Genomic DNA, 20,985 nt, shown 5'->3' on the forward strand with positions numbered 1-20,985 from the left:
TTGCTCTCTGCGGAGTTTCAGCCAAAGTTGTTGTCAAGAGCAAAACTTGCTGTGAAACTTTGCACCTGTCTACCTTGTGTAGTACTGCTCTCAAGCATCTTGAGAGTAGCAGTTTTTGATCTTGCTGTCATTTGTCTTTGCGCTTTAGGGCATGAACAATTTCGAATTGAACTTCTTCCAAGTATGAAAATTACATTTCTGACAGAGTTAAAACTATACTACAAAGACATACTCTGGCTGTGACAGTATGTTTTGCTTAGATAATTCTAAGTACATGAGAACGTTAAGTTGACTGCTGTCCATAAATCCCAACAGTATGTATATGTATATATATGTATGCATATGTATATATGTATGTATATATATATGTGTGTGTGTATATATCTATATATATATAGATATATAGATATGAGGAGGGTTTTATATCTAATTTCAATTTCTATTACATATCTTCACATCTTTTTCTTAAATTTTTTTTGTTGATATGTGGTATAGCTTCTTTGGGCTAAAACGTCTCCCTCTATAAACCTTTCTTTTATTATTGGGGCTTCTAAAATGGGTTCGTTTTCCCTTTTTTTTCGGACTAGGACCTTTTTCCACTATATTTAAATTTTACGAAGAATTTTTAGTTATTTTATAAGGCTGTGCTTGCTTGTAAAAGTCCATTAGTGTTGTTAGGTCACTAGCCTGTATGCTCTTTCGGAACCTAGAGCCTTTCTTTAGTCATGCTATAAAGAAATTCTTTACCATCTCATTAGTTGATCAACGAACCAGATGTGCATCCGCACTAAATCTCTTAAAATAGTCATGTAGAAACTCATCATCATATTGATTCACATTGGCCAGAGTGGCTATCGGAGTGCATAAAGCATAGAGGATTGAAATTACTTTACAAGAAGATCTTACATTTTATCCCACCAGGAGATCTTACATTTGCTCCCTATCATTGAGGCTGCAAATTACTTGCATATAACAAATTGGGAACCTAATAAGCGTTCATTTTACTGTTAAAATGAATAGTGAAGTCGACGGAGTCTGTCTCACCATTAATTTCAGGCTAGCATTGAGTGGGCATGACATAGGCAATAATGATTCTTCATTGAGCCTTTTTCTATTCATCTATTTGTTCCAACAACCTCACCAACTTCTATACTCTTAGATGACCCACTTTTCGACTTTTTCCTCTTTTTTGATTAGGTTGTTTGCATAACAAGGGGCCTAACTCTCGTTTCTTATCTGACTTCTCTCTTCATGTACCTAAGATTCTTCATCTTGCTCCTCGTCACTATCATTGAAGAAATGACCCGTCAAACGATCTCTAAGCCGGGTATCATTTCTTTTTCTTTCATTCTTCTTCCTCAGCCTACAAGGGGATCTCTTTCTTCTAGGAAGGGCAACCTAGAAGTTGGAGGTTGTTCATTTTTTCTTTTAACGGGGCGAGGCGAGTGCTTCATATGCTTATTGTTCCCTTTGTTCATGTTAGGATTTTTTTAATTTTCTTTTTATGTTCGAGTTCTAGATTTACCCTCGGGACATGTTTCACAATTTCTATCCTTCCCATTATTTTGACTAGCTATATCATCAAATCATTAACAATGGGTTTTTTGCTTAACCTTCTCTCCTCTTCGTTTAGCAAGTTATGATTTCCTAGCATGCTTCTTAGTATTACGAGCTATATTGCACTCCACTCGAGTCATCTGGGCCTCCATGTATTGCACCTACGTCATGGCTACACCCTAATTTCTGCCCACATTCTCTCTTCTCACTCACCAGCTTCCATCTTCACCACTTTGATTCTCAAACATCCTTCTCCTTAAGATGTTGGCCTGGAAAGCCCTTCTTTCTAGCAAAAAATGTTAACTTGAGAAATTGGTTAACAGTGATTTAGAGATTAATTGGCCGAAAAAAGATCTAAGCTCGTGGAAGATGGAGATGTAACTGGTGGTTGTGTGGTGTTTGGGATTGTGTGATGATGTCTCAAGGAATGTAGAGAGAATCCACACTTCTCTAATTCTTGTAAATTGTCAAACGTCTCTCATACAAGGTGCAAACATAATCTATTGATAGGGATCAATTTTCACGTAAATCTGGAGGAACAAGTCACCTAGCGCGGCTAGGGTGTGGATAGGTCCGTAAAGCTGAAGTTCATTATCCTAAAAAGCGCATAACTATGTTGGCCCGATCTACCCACTTTACATAGTCGGCCTTCACCCACAGTCCACAATATATACACGATACGTGATTCATGCAAGAATTCTTCTTAGGCCTATACACGTCTTTATTGCATGGGGGATTGCTCTGGGGGATTGCTCTGACCACTCATTTGATATCAGTGACACCGTTTTTCATCCCGACCCTCAATAAATTAGACGTGTCATGTCAAATTCATTTATAAATCTTCAAATGTATTTTGTCTAAGAACCAATTTAATTTTTCAGTTTACATATACTTAATATAATTAAGATGTGAGCACGGTTGGATAGCTCAAGTGGTTAAGAGCTTATCCTCTGTCGTCCCAGGTCCTGGGTTCGACCCTGGCTCACCCCGAGATTTGTTAGAACAGATACTCACTTGTAAGGCTAAACTATGGCCAATCTTAATTTTAAAGACTGTCCATTTATGGTTTCGTTACCGCCTGGGAATAGTGGGATTTACCTGACATCTTATGCCTTCTTTTCTCTTTTGCCTTCTCATTTGTAAGGCTATAAGCCATATTTGTCAAAAAAATATAATTAAGATGTAATTTTTTCAAATTACATCCTCGTATTGAAAACAAAGTCCTCCATCTCGTTTCCCAAAACATATTTCAAAGTCATCTCCTATGAGTTTCTATAGTTTAACTATATATGTATTAATCTATTACAGATACATTACTAATGTCTATCGTTAAACTATGGCCAATCTTAATTTTAAAGACTGTCCATTTATGGTTTCGTTACCGCCTGGGAATAGTGGGATTTACCTGACATCTTATGCCTTCTTTTCTCTTTTGCCTTCTTTTCTCTTTTTCTATATATAATATGAAAACTAACGACAATTTTTTTTCTTTGTACTGCCATCCTTAAAGTAAACTTGGACGAAACATATAGATACATAAGGAGTATATGACCTACCAAGTGTTGGCACACGAATTATCTGAAAAAAAATTCTGATCAACCAAATCGGAGAGAAGAACAATAAAATCCTTTATTCATGAGGATACCCAGAAAAGAATTATTAAATGACAACACAAACCCAGGGGAAAATCATGACAGATAGCTGGGCTATTTTTCTTATGCATAATTTTATGAATGTTTGAAAGAATTACCAGAAATAACAAGTATACTTCAGTTTCATCATCGGTGACACCTAGTCCGGTTATTTAATGGTACTCAATGGAATGTTCAGATCCATACCCGAGAGTACATCCAAGTGGGGTCATGGAATGTGCAGACCTAGTGCCACAAGCAGCTAGTGCTAGTGCTTGTTCCATCAACACAAGCTTCTGAGTGTGTGTGGCGATGTTTCTCTTGAGGTCCTCCATTCCTGTTTTTAATATCTGAAGCTGTTCAAATCGAAGATCATCAACTGGAGCCTCCCACCAGAACATGTCTTGTCTTTGCTTCCTCAGGTTCATAAGCTCCTCCCCTTGATTCTTTAGCTCTTCTAACTGGGTAAGCAACTCAGAGAGTTGCAAGTTCAATTCTCGGGCACTTGCACTGCGATGAGCCTCCACAAGTTGAAGGGTGGTAGAATTGGTTGGACTAGGGTCCTGAGCATTGAGGAACTTATCAAGTATTTGTTCTACATTTGGATGCCCAAATGAGAACACTTTTCTCCCAGGAGAGAAGACAATGATTGCGATCTCTACACCACAAAGAGTGCAAAGCTCACTCGCTTTCTTAAATAAACCAGAACGCCTCTTGGAGAATGTAACCAAGAGATTACTTTCCTTGCTCATTTTGGCCATCACAATCTTTTGACGACCCTTGCTCTTCCTCGCCATATCTCTCTAGTCTTCTTAGTTGATGCAGTGAAATAGAACACCAGATTATATATAGGGATTGCTTCGGGTTCACTTCTGGAAAGAGGGGAAAAATCTTGGCATTGATGTTTTATTCTATTAGCATTTACGAACTTTGCATTATAGGCCATATAGTAATCTGTCACATGAAAAAAGCATAATTCATTTGTGGGATTTCCTTAGAATATTACTATTTATGAAGGATCTGTGTTGTTCTTTTTATTGCAATCACATTCTAGGAGTTATTCAACCATAAACAATGACTTTATTTTTCAAAGGAGGCCATACAAAATTCCTATTCTGTTTTTTTTTTTAAGGAATTTTCCTATTCTGTTTAATTTATTTTAAAAAGAAAAACACATGAATGGGTCGGCTTGTCCAAAGTGTTTATATAATTAAAAAAAACAATATCAATTTTTCTGAAATTATTGTGAACATTGATAAAACTCTTCACAGACAATCTCATAAATTCTTAACACGGGGCAATAGGGTTCTTTGCCGACAATGGGTAACGCTTTGTCTGTGTTTTCAAAATAAACTAAAGTGTATATTTTAGTTCATTACTTTCTTGAAAATCTAAAATCTAGTTAAATTTACTGTTTGCTTAATATTATTATAAACTTTAATTAAAGGATTAAAGTTAAACTTTTATGACCATTTACTATGAATTTTTAATGAAAGATCCATAAAAATTGGATCATTTTTCGCCATTTATGCTCAAAATATTTATTATCCTCAAGTTGGAAGTTGAAAATGGGTGATGATTTAAGTTTGGTCAAAAGCCTTTACGAGTGAGAATCACCCCGTATTAAAATAATACATAACTTATGATGCCTAGTTATATCGTTAATTTTATTAATTTTTGGCATTGGGTTGCTAATTAATTTAATTACTTATAACATATATGTGAGAGTATTATATCAAATTGCTCACTCAACTCAGCAAAATATACAAGTAGCTCCTCAATCTCCACAACGACTTACGATTATATATATCATTCCATTAAGTGTTTTAAGATTTTTTTAACAAAAGTGTTGATGTCGTAACGGAATTCCGTTAACTTGAGAATGCAAGCAAAGAAAACATTGAAATTTTAAATGAAGTTTATGGGAATATCTCAAATGTAAATTCAACTAGGATGGAAAAAATATAAAGATTAAGCTACTTATTCAAGTGAAACTAGTCAACTTATGTATCGGATTCTTGGGAGTGTGAGATATGATGCATTGTACAAACCAACAACTGCTATTTGAGAAAAAAAAAAGTAATTTAGTTGTTTAAATAAGTTGTTGTGAGAATCAGATATCTCTACTTTATATATTTTTTAATTTCAGAGTTCGATGGACAATTTCATATAAAACTCATATATATAGTGGTTTAAATGTGTCATATGTGCAGTATGCCATAAGCATTACTAGTAGTTAAGAAATTTACGTGGTATTGTAATATTACTGATTTGGTAACAACAACACTTGTTTTTACAATTGCTACTAGTTTATTTTAAAAACAATAAAATAAATTTACTTTCATAAAATTAGAATTAGAATTATAGGGTGGCGCTCAAGTAAGAACCAATGCTTAAAATTAAACCATAGAACGACTAAGATTCTACTGTAACTCTGTATTTTACAATTTTCAGTATCTAAATCTAAATACATGTTTTTTTCGCATCGTTGTGTGTGTTTATAAATAATTTTAAAATATAATATATAAATAAGATATTTTTTTTCATGTTAAGTTCTGCTAGAGAACCCTAACTAATACTAAAAATATGTGGAACATGACCCTTGTAGGACTATAGAATGTCTAATTTTACGAAAATTCCAATATTTATTATATTTCATTTGAGAAATAACTAAAACTATACTTATATAAAATAGACAATTTCAATATATAAAAAAACTTATATAAATAACAAATTTATTATTTAAAATTAAAAAGAAAATACAATCACAGTTATCGAGGTGAAAGATTTATGCACCAATAATTTTACCCGTAAATTAAAACACCTCATCACAAACCCTCTTCGGTCTCTCTACACGCTCTCAGTCTTGGGTCTCTCTTTACCCTCACTGTCTCTCTGTCACTCGGTCTCTCTCTCAATAGCTTCTAATTGAAGATTGAAGGCTCAAATACCGTCTTTCTCTTGTAGCTCTGGATTAAATAACGAGAATGTACTTGAATACACAAGCACACATAGTTTCTCCAATTAGGGTAACAAACTTTCGAATTTTCTCAATTTGAGGGGTTAGAGTTTCATTAATTGGGGATTTTACTATAAGCTAAATACGCACATAAATTGGTTCTTTTGACTCTTTTACTTTCTATAAACTGCTAGATCTAAGCTCTTATAGTTTTTATTTGAGGCGATTAAAAGATATTGAGGTTTAAAGCTATTAAGGTTTAGAGCGATTAAAGTCCATTAAAGTTTAAAGCGGTTTAAAGGTTTTTTTTTTTCAAATTTTATTTGTCTTTGTTTAATTTTATGGATGTGGTGATGTATAGATGCATGCATGATTGATTTTATGTGTTACTTATCTTCTTGGATGCAGTGGCGGAACCAGAGGGGGGCTAGGGGATGCTAGAGCCCCTTAACCTCGAAAAAACGGTGTAAATATTTTTTCCCGCCCCCGCTGATTTAGTAATGTTGATATAATTTTTCAAGAGATGGATAACCGTTTACAAAAGGAAACATAGAGCTACTATTTTGTATTGGCCTTTTGGATCCTAGAAATTAATTTTCAGGTTTCAATATCTGATCAATACTAGTCTACCTTGCACAATTTTATCCAAAGAATTTCTCTTTACAGTACCCGAAGTTGTCAAATCAGTTAGACAATTTTATCTATGATGTGAGAGCAAATAAAGATTAATTTTGGACTTTTAGTTGAGTTAGTTTGGGTTTTTCCCGTTGTCATTGCTACTGTTAAAAGAGCTTTTTCTGTTATGAAAACAATCAAAACTCATCAGCGTAACAGGATGGGAGATGCATGACTGAATGTTAGTATGATGATATATATTGAGAAAATCATTCATGTATTTTTATTTTAACGTAAGAACCCGCAACCGCTATCCTTCGGGTGCGCACTGGGTAAACCTACGAGCTCACATAATAGCCTGCAAACTACGTGAACCAAGGTAGACCACACTTAAGCGACGGGCTCTGATCCAAGAGGCATAATCACACATTCCCCTCCATTCGGGAATCGAACCTGTGACCAAGAAGATACAAGTCCCCTCTTTAACTAGCTGAACTAACCCTTGCGGGCTCATTCATGTATTTCAGCCCCCTGACCTTGAGTCCTGGTTCCGCCACTGCTTGGATGTATTTTCATGTACGTATTTATGTATATGAATTACCATTGCTTTTTATGTATTTGATATTTTATGTTTCGTTTAAAATGTTTAGATGGGCGTAATGTTGTAACTTGTAATACTACAAGAAAATTCATTTTTAATGACAGAAATTCCGTTGGCAGAATAGGGATTTTCGTTAGTAAACCACCCTACCAACGGAATGACTACAAAATCCATGTACTAAATAAAAGGCTAATTTTTATTTTTTAAAAAATTCAATATAATATTTCTAGTTAAGAACGTAATATAAAATTTCTAATTAAGAATGTGCCAATTAAAAATTGTGTTACATATATAAATTCAGGAGAATTATTTAATATTAAAAATACATATCTAAGTCCATTATATTATTGGACTTTTTTTACAACCCAAATCAATTTAATCAACTAAAGCCCATTGGGCTTTAGCATTACACACATGTCAAATAAGCCACTAGCATAATATTCGCCTATGTGCTCATGTAGCGAATATTAATTGCCATCTAAAACTAATAACCAATTACTAACGGAATTATTAGTATTTACCAACGGAATATCAACGAACCTAACAACAGATGTTTTGGTCGTTAGTCTGTTGCTCATTCTTTGGCCTTTTGTTACTATTCCGTTACGTGGCTATATTTCCTAACGGAACGTCTCGTTGGTATATAGACGTAGTTATTTGGTTGCGAATTGGTTGTCAGAGCATTGATTAGTTAACTCGTTACAAATCCGTTGGGAACTACCAACAGACTAATTTTCCTTAGCAATTTCCGTTGGTAAAATCGCTTTCTCTTGTAGTGTTATACACAGCTTTGCAGTAACTGATCACTTCTTTTTGCGGCCCTTTTTCTGTTATGTTCCCATTTTTGGTCTGTGCACAGAGCTAGTTTTTGATGATGACTCTGTATTTGTTACAAACTGATTCTGTAACTTAGCAGAAAAGATTAATAATGGTTATAGTAGTGTGTGTGTGTGTGTATATATATATAATGGCACTCTAGAGAGAGCTCCTTATATAGAGTTCCATAGTACACCACCATCTGAACCGTTGATATATTAAAATAGAATGAATGGCTGCGATTAAAGATATTACAGTCACTTGCAATACATATTACAGTCACTTGCAATACAGTCACTTATACACACACGCACTATACACACAACCGAGAGAGAGAGAGAGAGAGAGCGCGATACACAAACAACGAAGATCAACAAACCAAGCTCGGAATAAGAATCGATCTTTTTCAAGAGCAGATCGAAGACTTGAAATACAAGATCAAATTAATCAGAAGCAAATGGAACTTGATCGAGTAATATCTATGTTATTTTGGTTTGATAAATTAGGATTTTGAATTTGAACATTTCGATTTGTGATTATAACATAATTAGTTCAGTTTTTGTTTCAGATTGTTTGGAAAGATAATTACAAATTACAAGATACTAAAGCGAATCGGTAAGAAATTAATTTACAGTTATCCATTTTTACAGAGTATAATGTTCTATGATAGAATATATGTCCTTTAATGTTATTCCTGGCATGAATGTGTATTTTGTATAAGTTCTACTGCAGAATTATTTTTTTTTTCTTCATATTATAAAGCAGAATACTAGTAGATTATTTTGTACTTATATTCTAAAATAAAATAGTTGTTTACTGGTAGATTGTGAATGTTATGTGCGTATAATTTAGAATAGAATAGTTGTTGTTCGTACAATAGAGCATATTACTAGTAGGATTTCAATGTTTTGTGCTCATGCTCTACTATAGAATAGTTGTTATTAATCTAATAGATAAGACTAATTGTGTACTCTATATGTTTTATGCTGATATTCTATAACAGAATAGTTGATCGTTTATAATAGATAACAGATTACTTGTGTATTGTGAATTTCTAATACTAATGTTCTATAACAAAATAATAGTTCTTTATAGTAGAGACCTAATCACTTGTACAGTGTGATTATTTTATGCTTATGTTCAACAATAGCATAATTGTTGTTTGAACTAAAGTGCAGCTTACTTGTATATTGTATATGACCAGAATAATAATGTTTTGAAATGATGAGTGTGACTCTTGAAGATGCAATATCAATTATTATAGGTCATGTTCTTAATCTAGTAAATTAGGACTATGAAGCTATGGCTCGTGATTATTATGCGTTAGACTTTTTCTCTCTGATTTAGAAGTTTTTCTAATAGTACCAGCCCTGAAGAACTGCTTTAATGATGCATTTAATACTATTGTGAGAGAGCTCAACTTCCAAATAATAGTTTTGATCCTATTGCAGCCCTTTTTACAAGTAAGGAATTATTTTTGCTTTATAGTCATATGTTATATTTGTTCCAAGTAAGTGATGACATCGAAATGTATATTATATTTTTCATAGATCACTATAGATAATCAAGATTAGGTATGCAAATGATTTTAAGGCCTATGAAAATAGTAAACTGAAGGTAATCTGAATTTTTTTTTAATATTTTTTTTCGTAATGTGAAGCTTACTGCTTGTCATTACACTTGTATTTCCTTCAAGAATCAGAGGACCAGAATCTTGGACGGTGTGCATTAGGTGGAATCACACAACTTATTGCAGCTCACTTGCTGCAACAATTTCTTGGAGCCCCATCATTGTACCTAATTCATGAGTAGCCAGTTCTTTCATTATTATAGGAGAGATGAATTCTGCAGATATCTTTTCTTCTATGTATTTTCATATAGCAGTATCATAATAAAAAAAACTTGTTATAATGTTTAGTGTTTGACATATTGTGCAGCAGGATCCCTTTTATGTATTTTATATAGTAGTATTATTATAAAAAAAAAATTTTTGTCATTTTAAGTTGTAGTTTAACATATTCTACCATGGAATACTTTTTATTCTCGAAGCACTTTTCAGTTTTTCCCAGAGTCTTAATATTATCTTATTGAGTAGTAGAATTACTTTTCATGCTTAGCAATAGAATCATTTGTCATGCCATGGAGTAAAATCATTTTTTCTTCTACTTTCAAATTAAAATATATCTACTTGAGCACATAACATACATTTAAGATCCAATATTAAAGATGTCTCACTAAACAAACAAAACATGTTAAGTATGATATCAACAACTTCATTAACATTGTAGGCAAGAATAAAGTTCAACGGTAGAATATTAATTAAGCAATGTAAAACTTTGTATATTTACACTACAATACCACCATTTAACTGTAAAAAGAAAAATTATTTTTAAAAACACAATTTAGTTATCCAAAGCATGTTTTTATTCTTTTCAAGGATAAATTAAAGGCTACTTTGTCCAAATCTAAATCATTGGAGTTCACAGATATTATTAATTACTTGCAGATCTTAAAAACAAAGTTGAAGTGATTTCAATCATTTTATACTGCCTATCAATTTGAAAATTATAGTTTTGTGTAAAAAAGATAAAAAAAAAAAAGAAACTGATTTGAAATAAACTATATATTTGGAAAGATCATTAACCACCAAGATATAAAGAATTAGAAAACTCTCTTAACAATAAAATTATGAAGGATGATAAAAGAATCACAATGTTAGTTGCAGGAACAACTTTTGTTAACACTCAATATATCCACTCTACTTTTTTGAACTATTCTACTTGAGGATCATTCTTAAATTTTTGACTCTGCAACACCTAACAACATTCGATAACACTCATTTGCTAAATGAAATTCCTTAATAAGTTGGGTAAGGATTGAATTTCATAGAATCTCTCCACATGAGTTTCTTGATATTCTCTTCACTGCATGATGGCTACTCAAAGTCGAAAAAAAGGCTGAGAACAAACACGCTCCTCATTTATGTCGTGAAGAGGTGCCAAGTATGGGTGGCAAATTGCATAATCAACTGCAAAAAAAAAAAAAATGTCATTACCTAAAATGAGTACAAAGAAAGTTAATTCCGGACAAGTGGAGTTGTAATTCATATAAAAGCAATACTAAACAACATTCTCCATTGGCTAGAGGCTGGAATGATTTATGAACAATGAAACACAACATAAGATTGTTTAAAAATGCCTGTAGATATACTTGTACAATCCAAAAAAAAAAAAAATACTAACATCTCTGTAGGCTCCCGCAAGAGTAAGTTCGAAGAAGGTCCCATAAGATAAATATAAAGAATCGATAGAACGTAGACATAAGTCATGCCTTTTTCAATTTTCTTACCAAGACTTTTAATCAAAAAATTCTGAGCAAACCTAGGTAATAATATACCTGAGTTCTTAAAAGTAACTCATTTCGAAATCGGATTTTATCTGCCATTTTCCTTTTCACCTAAAACAAACTCTGCATAAAAATATTTAAGAGCAAGCACAATTGTGATAATCAATGGCCCTACTATTGCCCCTTGCATTATTACCAATTCATATTAATAGTTACATCATCTATTATAAAATCTAATGTGCTTCGATTGGTCCACATAAAAGTCATCACATGCAAAAGCTAACATCAATGTCATATAAAACTCACACTAGACGATGCAAATCATTTACAACTATTCAAATGGTCATGGTATTTAACAAGTGACCGACTAAACTAAGAAATTGATTCCATATATGTTTTATCGTATTTGTTGTGTTTCTTTTAAAAACTCAATTATTTTTCCTCTTGAGTAAATAATCTTCACTTATAGATATAAAGTAAAGAGTCATTAATTATAATTAGCCTTTCAAGATAAACTTCTCGCCATTTAACACAGAGCCAAATAGATACCTTGGGCATGATGTGTCCAACATAAATTTTGCAACAATTTAAGAAAAAAGTAATGCAGAAAATATTGTGGTAATAAAAAAGACAAGGAAAAGAATATATGCATTTAACCGCCGCTGTCGAAGTGAAAAGTGTCATTCCACCAATAATGCTAAGACCGATATCTTAACAACTTTAGCATATGCAATATTGATGATCCGTACAATCTTATCATTGGCAGGGGTCCCGAAAAGCTTGTTCATTGGTATCATTCAAACCAATATATCAACAATCTGACGTCACAATGAAAATTCAAGATTTTATAGTAGAATCGAAAGTAATGAAAATCAAAAAATCCAGAATTGCTCATATATGATATAGTTCTACAGCAGATTCAAAAATCAATCAACCAAAATTAACTAACTCAAGTAATAAATTAACAAATTACCTGTTTGTCTTCCAGAGTAGAATTTATGTTCACAATTTTGATTCTATATTAGATTCATAAAATATAACAAATAATTGGCAATAACCAGCAAATTGATTGAAAGAATAAAAATCAAATATAAAACAATTAAAATAAAAAAATAACAAACACCACATAGATAATTTCTGCTTCATAATTATGTCAAAAAACTTCATTCTAATGCATCACATAAAATAATTTTAATACTGAATAGAAAATGATTATAATATAGAACATAAAAATGATTCTTTTAGAGATATAAACATGACTCTAATACAGAGTATAAAACCTTATCAACATTAAGTGATTATATCAATGAGTAACATTAAGAGCAGCTATCTACTGAAGAATATTAAACACATTTATTCTATAGTAGAATATATTCAAAAACATTCACAATATACCACTGATTTGCTCTAAGATTTAACCAACATTTATTCTACTGTGGAACATATGCAAAATACTTTAAAAGCTTATATTATTTAAAATCAATTTTTCACCTATTCTATAATAGAATATATTTAAAAAATATTCATAATATACTAATATGCTCTAGAATATAAACAACAATTATTCTATGGTAGAATATATGTAAAATACTCTTAGAAAATTAAGTGCTTATTAATTGATTTTGTACCTATTCACCTTAGCATTTTGTAATAATGTTATTCCAAATCACCTGAAAGGCTGAAACAGAGAAAATAACATGATTATACTATAAACATGAATAGAAATATTCTACAGTAGTGGAACCCTAATTTATCGAATGAAAAGAGTATTGATTTTGTTGAACTTAAAACAAGAATTTCTTACATATGATAGGACCTTCCAGTTAGATCGATTTGTTGTTCCGAGCTATTTTCTTCGATCTTCTTGTGTAAATCTGTCGAGCTACTCCGATTACTGTTTGTATCGAGGATTTGCGTGTATTCTGAATCTTAGTTTTCTTGGATCTTTCAAGAAAAAGAACGAAAAGCAACAACAGACAGAGAGAGCAAACATAGAGAGCAGAGAGAGAAAGTGTCGAATAAAAGAAAATATTTGGCACAGTAATATTCTTTCTTTTTATTCAGATATTATCACCTGTTGGATTAGATCTAAATGAACGCCGGAGATTTAATCAAGAGTTTACTATGTAACTCCATATAATATGGTTCTCCCTTGAATTTTCACATATATATATAGTGTAGCCCTCCATAGCATACCCTCTTATATGGAGTTATGTAGCACATCATTATAAATATATACATAATATATATTCTTTTATATTTTTTATGAAATATAATTACAAATTTTGATTATTAAACTGAAAACGAAGTTATACAATTTTTTTATTCCAAAGATCATCTAAAATTATGCAATATCTCAACATGATTCTATAACAGAATAATAATCATTCAGAATTATTCTGTTGTAGAATCAGTTTCGAAAATATACTTTTTTTAATCAAATTTAAGTGTTAAATTACTTAAAATAGGAGTCCCTCCCTGGAATGTTGGCCTAGTTTGTGAACGAAAAAGAAGTAGATAGAAACGTATAGAGTCCATGTCTTAAAGGAATAGACAGCAAACAAAAGGAATGATTTTTCTGTAGTTTGGAGCAAAATCATAAGTTGGCCTTACCCCTTCATGTGTTGTAGTTGTTATTCATGTGTGTTGAGTTTATAAGCAATTATTCATGGATGTTAGAGTTATCAAACAAGCAAACCCTGATTTGGATTAGATCCTCATTTAATTAAATGGGTACTGTGCAATGATGCTGAAATCCCCCTTTCTTCAGCTAGTAGTGAAGACCAGAGCTCCCGAGCTGATGTTGCAGCTTCATTTCAGGTTTAAGAAATTTTGTATTTGCACCTGTGTGAAAGAGTTGCGCTATTGCATCTGGAAAACAAGTGTGAAAGAGCAATTGAATGGGCATTAGATATGGAACCTTAATAAAACATTTGGTATTCTTCAACTTTGCTCCAAAGAGTAATCTTTTTGTGTGCTTGTCTAAAGGTGGTTTCAGGTGGTGTGGCATTAAATCAGTAGGTGAGGGTTCCAAGTCTTTGCATTGACCAGATGATTTGTCAATTTCTCAAGCAAAGGAAACAATTGTAATTAAACAGAAGTGTGGATTACCTTGCAAAAAGGTTTTCTGCAATTTTATAGTTAAAGTTAGTATTTCACCACTAATTATGCCACTGTTACTATGTCTTTGTATCAAATGATCCTCCACCTCCAGCGAATGAGCTACAAGATGCAAGAGTGAGTCTTTTGGAATTTTTCTTCTTTTTTTTTTTTATTATTTTCATCACTAAAGTCGTAAAAAATATCAAATCTTGAGAAAGTAAATATTTTTTTTATCGGTTTTTCTATGGTGTGCCCATGGGCACACACTAAGCACCAAAATTTATGAAATTGGAGGGTTTCTATTGGCTTACCTTCTTTAATAATGGTGGACCCCCCTGCAGTTACAACAACCACACCAATCAAAACCCTCCATTTTTATTAATGTTAGTGCTTAGCATGTGCCCATGGGCACACACTAGCCAAACCGTTTTTTTATTATGATATACATATTTTTCTTCAATGCTACTATAACCAAATGAAAAGTGGTGAATTAATATATCTAGATTTTTAAAAACATATTTACTCTATATTTTTATTTAAATAAGATTAAATAATTGTAAAATTTAAAATAAATGACAAACATTTTTCAAAAGAATCTAGATATATTATCCAAGATACCAGAATTCACCACTTTTCATTTGATTATTGTCGCGTTGAAGAAAAATGTGTAGATATTAATGAAAAAAATATATACTGTCTTGACACATTTTTAAAGGTATCCGTTTGATATATTATATCACCTTATTGATCAAAATGATATCTCTAAAATATCAATGAAAGAAGTGATATATGGACTTCACTTCACTGACCAATTAACTTGATACTTAACCCAATTGCAATGGTATCTAACATTTACTTCTTGATTAAGTTCTTGCCCTGGCAAGGTAAACTTATTTTACTCTAGTCTTACATTTAATTGTCCAACTGCCTACATTTTGTTTCATTTTGAGAACCAAATGTGATAGAGAATTTCCATTTCATTTGAAATACATATATTACTTTCATAATTGTACCTACTCATATCTTTCTCATGGATTATTACATTTTAAATATTATGATTAAATGATTTATTTTCTGTTTGAAATGTTCTGTTATCATCAAGCACCCAAATTTATATGTGAAGTTCTCTTAGATATAAATAGAGAGAGATTGTTAGGAGAATATAATGCTTGACGATGTATTAAAAAAACTAGTACTTTTCAAGGTTGTATTCCATTTTAAAATGTAGTTGATCAACCGATGACATACTCAATGGCAGTATCTATTGATGAGATTGCCCAGCAATGAATGATGTGGGACCGTAACAAAACAAGTAGTATCTTTTTCTTTAGCAGTTGATAAATGTTGGTTGATATACTCATATTACATTTGTTCTATCAATGTATGTGTATTTAGGATGATCAATAGTAAATATTCAATGTCATGTAAACTATGAAGTGAAGAATCAACGGCTAGTCATAGCATCAACGAGTAAAGAATAAATAGTCCATCATCTGCTAACTCTCAACTCATGAAGGGCTGAGCCCTAAAAGAACTATAAACTCATAATTCAAGATTCTATTGATGAATTGGCTTATCAATTGTTAATTCTTCAGTTATCAGTTGACAACAAGTCATGAAAAGGATAATAGTCACACAGGTTGATTAGAAAGAAGCTTAACAGTTTTAGAAGCTAGACTATAAAAAGGTTTGGTCAAATACTGAAGACTTGGAAGCCCGTCATTTCAAGAAAAACAACAGGGAAATCAGTTGCCATATATTCAGTCATCAAGATCAAGTATTTCCCAAATTGTTGATGCAAAGAATGGAGTAGGAGTATGCTGGTGAAGACTAGAATAGAAATAGCTCGAGTGCCTTGGTATATATACACATTGTAATATTACATTTCAATGTATCAAAAACATCAAGAACTGAAGAGCAACTAAGATAGATTAGAATATTTGTGTATCGTGTGTGCACAATACAATGTGTGAAGTTGCTTGAATGAATTTTAAACTAATCAAAATGGTCACTGAAGTGGAGGTCATATATCACTTTGCTCACTAATCATAACGGGGTCTCATCTCAATCATTAAAGTCACAATAAATATCAATAGTTATCTCAGAAATATAGTTCAACGAGTAAAAAAATTATTTATAAAGTTTAACACATTATTGTTGAATACTAACACAACCAAGTAAAAAGTTATGACTTCTAGTATCTATGAAAATATATTTAGATTTTATAAAGTCTATTTACTATTTATTTTTTATTATATTAATATTTTCTTTGTTTTAATTAAAAATAAATAGTAAATAAAATTGATAAAATCTGAATAAATTGTCATAAATACTAAAAGTCATAACCTTTTAATTGTTTGTGGTAGTTATCAAAAGTAATGTGTCAAACTTTATAAATAATATTTTTACTCGTTGGACTGAAATTTGGAGGTACTTGATTGATATTTATTATGACTTTAATGATTGAAATGAGTCCGCGTTAAGATTAGTGAGCAAAGTGATATATGACCTCCACTTGAGTGACCACTTTGATATTTAACCCTATTTAGCCATGGTCAGGAGGACCAAGGTCTTCAAATTATTTCCCTGTGTATGGCTGTTCAATCTTCACCTGGTTCCTTGTACATGGTATTGGCTGTATGAGCATACTTGACTTAAAATTATCTTCGATTTGCACCAACTGCCGCTGCCTGGTACATGTACTTGACTATTAGACATAACTTCATCCATCTTCACCTGGCACCACATACATTGGTTTGTACATTGGTTTGTAGGGATGGCAAACGGGTCAGTCGAAACGGGTTTTGTAAAAACCAAATCCAAACCCGATTTTATATTGTAAACCCGAACCTGAACCCGAAAAAACCCGAACTATGTAAACCCAAACCCGAACCCGTCAGGTTTTATTCGGGTTCGGGTTAACTGGAAACCCGATATACATAATTGTTTGGCAAAGATAAAAATTCAAACACTGGATAAGAAATTTCTCGAGTTCTGATTTGGAGTTTAAAGGAAGAATCGACAGCATGGTTAGTTTGGATGGCAAGGAGAATGGAGGAGCTTTCACAAAACGTGTAACTATAAATATGACTTGCGTAAATAATTACCAGGACACCATTTTTGATTTGGAAGACTCAATGCATGAACAAGCCGAGCAAGTTAACCAGGTTAAGAAATCCGGGGTCAAGAACATGGAATGTACATTTCACAGAGACAAGATGCATCGCGTGATAAATATCTATAACAAATATGTTAGGTCCAAAGTATCGTAGAAGGGGGGGGGGGGTTGAATACGATACTTACTACAATTTAAAATTCTTTCAAATCTTGCGGATAAACAAATTGCAGTTCTGTAATGGGTTTCGTGTTCCGGATATTTATAGGGTCGGTTTCTGAGGATATGAAAATATTAAACCAACACACAATATTTTCCAAGGTATATCTGTATATTGATAAATACCTCGAAGGGTGCTATAAATCCAAACCCGAAGGTTGGCTACAATGGCTACCTCTACGTACACTCACAAACCCTAACTTCTAAAAATAAATATTACAAAACTAAGCTATGATTTATTTGTGTGTGTAGTAGGGTGCAAGGCACAAAGTCATTCCACCATAAAGGTGGTGGAGAGTGTTACAAATGAGAACAAAATCCATGGGTATTTATAGGCTTTATATAAACTAACCCTAGTTAACAAAATTGAGTTGGCGCCTCTTGGGTTTGCCCCACCTTCATCCACTATATACACAAGTTGTTTTGACTTGGAATAAATCCAAGGAACACAAACTTGCGCCTACCGTGGTTACTAAAGACATGAAGTTGCGATGTTCTCCACCGTACAACTGATATCACTCATGGTTAATAAATTAACCAGCTTGTGTTACCTGAACTTGCGTGAGGTAATCCAGGTTAGAACTTGGCGCCACTCCTTGCACAGTAGTAGCTATGAGTATTGCTGTTGGATTTGCCTATACTCACTGTGTCCACTATAAGCAACCAGCGCAAACTATAAATGTACAATACTGCCCCCATGTTATACCAGTGTTCTACACAGGATGGCGCATGGTTAATTGAGTAAATAGCAACCTTGCGCCTCCATGAGTAAGCCTGTACGTAATATTCATTTTAGCCTTAGTTTCTGCTGGGCTCACATCAACTGGCGCTCAATCACCACATTATGTACACTGTTATCACTCCTGGTTGATAGTGGCGCCACTAACATTAACCAGGGTGATCAACAGGAAGTTGCGCCAACCCTAGACAAAATCTGGAAGCATGCAAGTGTCGCTCCATACTGTATCTATACTCCTGCCTTAGTCTTCATACAACATCAACATACACTAGCGTACAGGTAGAAGAAAGAATAGCGCCACTCCGTTGCATTTAGTGGCGGAACCAGAAGGGGGCTAGGGGATGCTAGAGCCCCCCCTAACCTCAAAAATACAATGTATATTTTTTTTTCAGCCCCTGCTGAATTTGTGATGTCAATAATTTTATTAGCTCCGTTGAATTATAAATGTCATAGAGAGAGACTTATTATAAAAGAAGAAAAGAGAAGACACTTAGTCTAAAGAGAGTCTAATTAACAAATACAATCAAACAGATACACTCAGAGCAACTAGATCATGCAAACTGTATGATGCATGCTGAGTACTTTGTACATTAGAAAAATAATATAAAATATAGTTAAGAGGGAAAGTGTGCTCCTCATTGCTGAGGAAGCAAATAGAGCTCTTAAGTTCTTGAAGAGGTGTTAGGTGCTTGTTGGAGTTCATTTCATCTCCATATTCTTCAAATTTTGGGTAAAGAGTCCATACGAATAAGCTTTTGGACATGTTCTCATAAGTCATACGCACACATTGACTTTATATTGGCTCTTTGGATTCTAGAAATTAATTTTCAAATTTCAATAATTCAGGTCTGCCTTGCACAATTTTATCCAAACGATTTCTCTTTACTAGACTTGGAGTTGTTGCCAAATCAGTTACACAATTTTATCTATGATATGAGAGCGGAGATTAATCTGGACTTCAAAATATAGGAAATCTTTCTGTCATGATGGTTAAAACACACAAACATACTGCCAGGTGCCACACAAGTAAACCCTAGGGAGAGTAGACACATGACATCATCACATGCATGCATAATATATAATATAATATATTATGTTGTGTTTATATAAATAAAAGTATATATGGATATATACACATATATATGTTAATTATATGAACATATAATTATATATATATACATATATTTAAATATATTCTCATATATTCTCATATATATAATATATAATTATATGTAAATACACAAATACAAATATATAAATATATATAGAGATATATATAGTTATTTATAAATATAAATATAAATATGAATATATAAAGAAAAGTATATATAAGTATATATATAAATAATATTTATATAAACATATAGTAATATATATATACATATATTTAAATATATTCTCATATATTAAAATATATATAATATACATATAATTGTATGTAAATATAAATATAAATATATATATATATAAACATATATATATATATAACTCTCTCTAAATATAAATATAGATATATTTATGCACATAACATAATATATATATACACACTTAAATATATAAATGTTTATGTAAAATATAAATACATATACTATATACATATATATTTATTTAAATATATATACATATAAATATACATATACATATGTTTAAAAACATATATACATATATATTATATATATTGATAAAAGTTATTTGGAATCCTATATTTTTTGGAGAATTGGAGGCCAAATCCAGGCCCTCCATTTTGAATTGATCCGACGGTTAGTATTAATAACTGCTTTATATTTTAAATTAATTATTTTATGTTTTATGTCATACAGTAAGGCGCGGGACATTGTGTCGTTGGTTTTGAGAGTGCATTATGCGGCAGTTACAACAGCATGAGTATTTTGAGGAGTACAGAATTCAACCATGTCCTGCACAAAGTACATATAACAAGATTCAAAATGCAGTACATATAACAAAGTTCAAAAAACTACTGGTAAACAATGGGTATCACACAGAAGGACAAAACAAATCATATCATACCCAGATCATACTTAAAAAACCACATGCAGAACAAAAAATCAAGGTAATATACGAGAACCCAAAAGCTTGGTACTGTATTTCGACTCGGTCGTCATATGTCCCGCACTAGTTCGCACAGAACAAGTTAATGTGAAGTGAAGGACAAAGAAAGTGCTTTGAAGAAGAAAGGTGGAAGCCGGATTTTGTGCTGCGATTGCTCCGTCACGACGGATTTGCTTCAGAGAATTGTTTGCGGGATTTTGATAACCTCTCAACTCG

At 32.3% G+C, this 20,985-nt stretch overlaps 1 protein-coding gene across 1 annotated transcript; it reads right to left on the minus strand.

The window, feature by feature from the left end:
• Positions 1-3,004: 3,004 nt before the first annotated feature.
• On the minus strand, positions 3,005-4,106 carry LOC108225931 (agamous-like MADS-box protein AGL62). The gene has a single exon (XM_017400881.2). It carries the CDS (start codon positions 3,983-3,985, stop codon positions 3,362-3,364), a length of 624 nt encoding a protein of 207 aa, XP_017256370.1. The 5' UTR covers positions 3,986-4,106; the 3' UTR covers positions 3,005-3,361.
• Positions 4,107-20,985: the final 16,879 nt, after the last annotated feature.

Source organism: Daucus carota, chromosome 9 (assembly GCF_001625215.2).
Source record: "Daucus carota subsp. sativus chromosome 9, DH1 v3.0, whole genome shotgun sequence".
Lineage (NCBI taxonomy): Eukaryota > Viridiplantae > Streptophyta > Magnoliopsida > Apiales > Apiaceae > Daucus > Daucus carota.

Coding starts and splice junctions, on each gene's coding strand:
- LOC108225931 (XM_017400881.2), bottom strand. CDS start 3,985: ATGGCGAGGAAGAGCAAGGGTCGTCAAAAGATTGTGATGGCCAAAATG.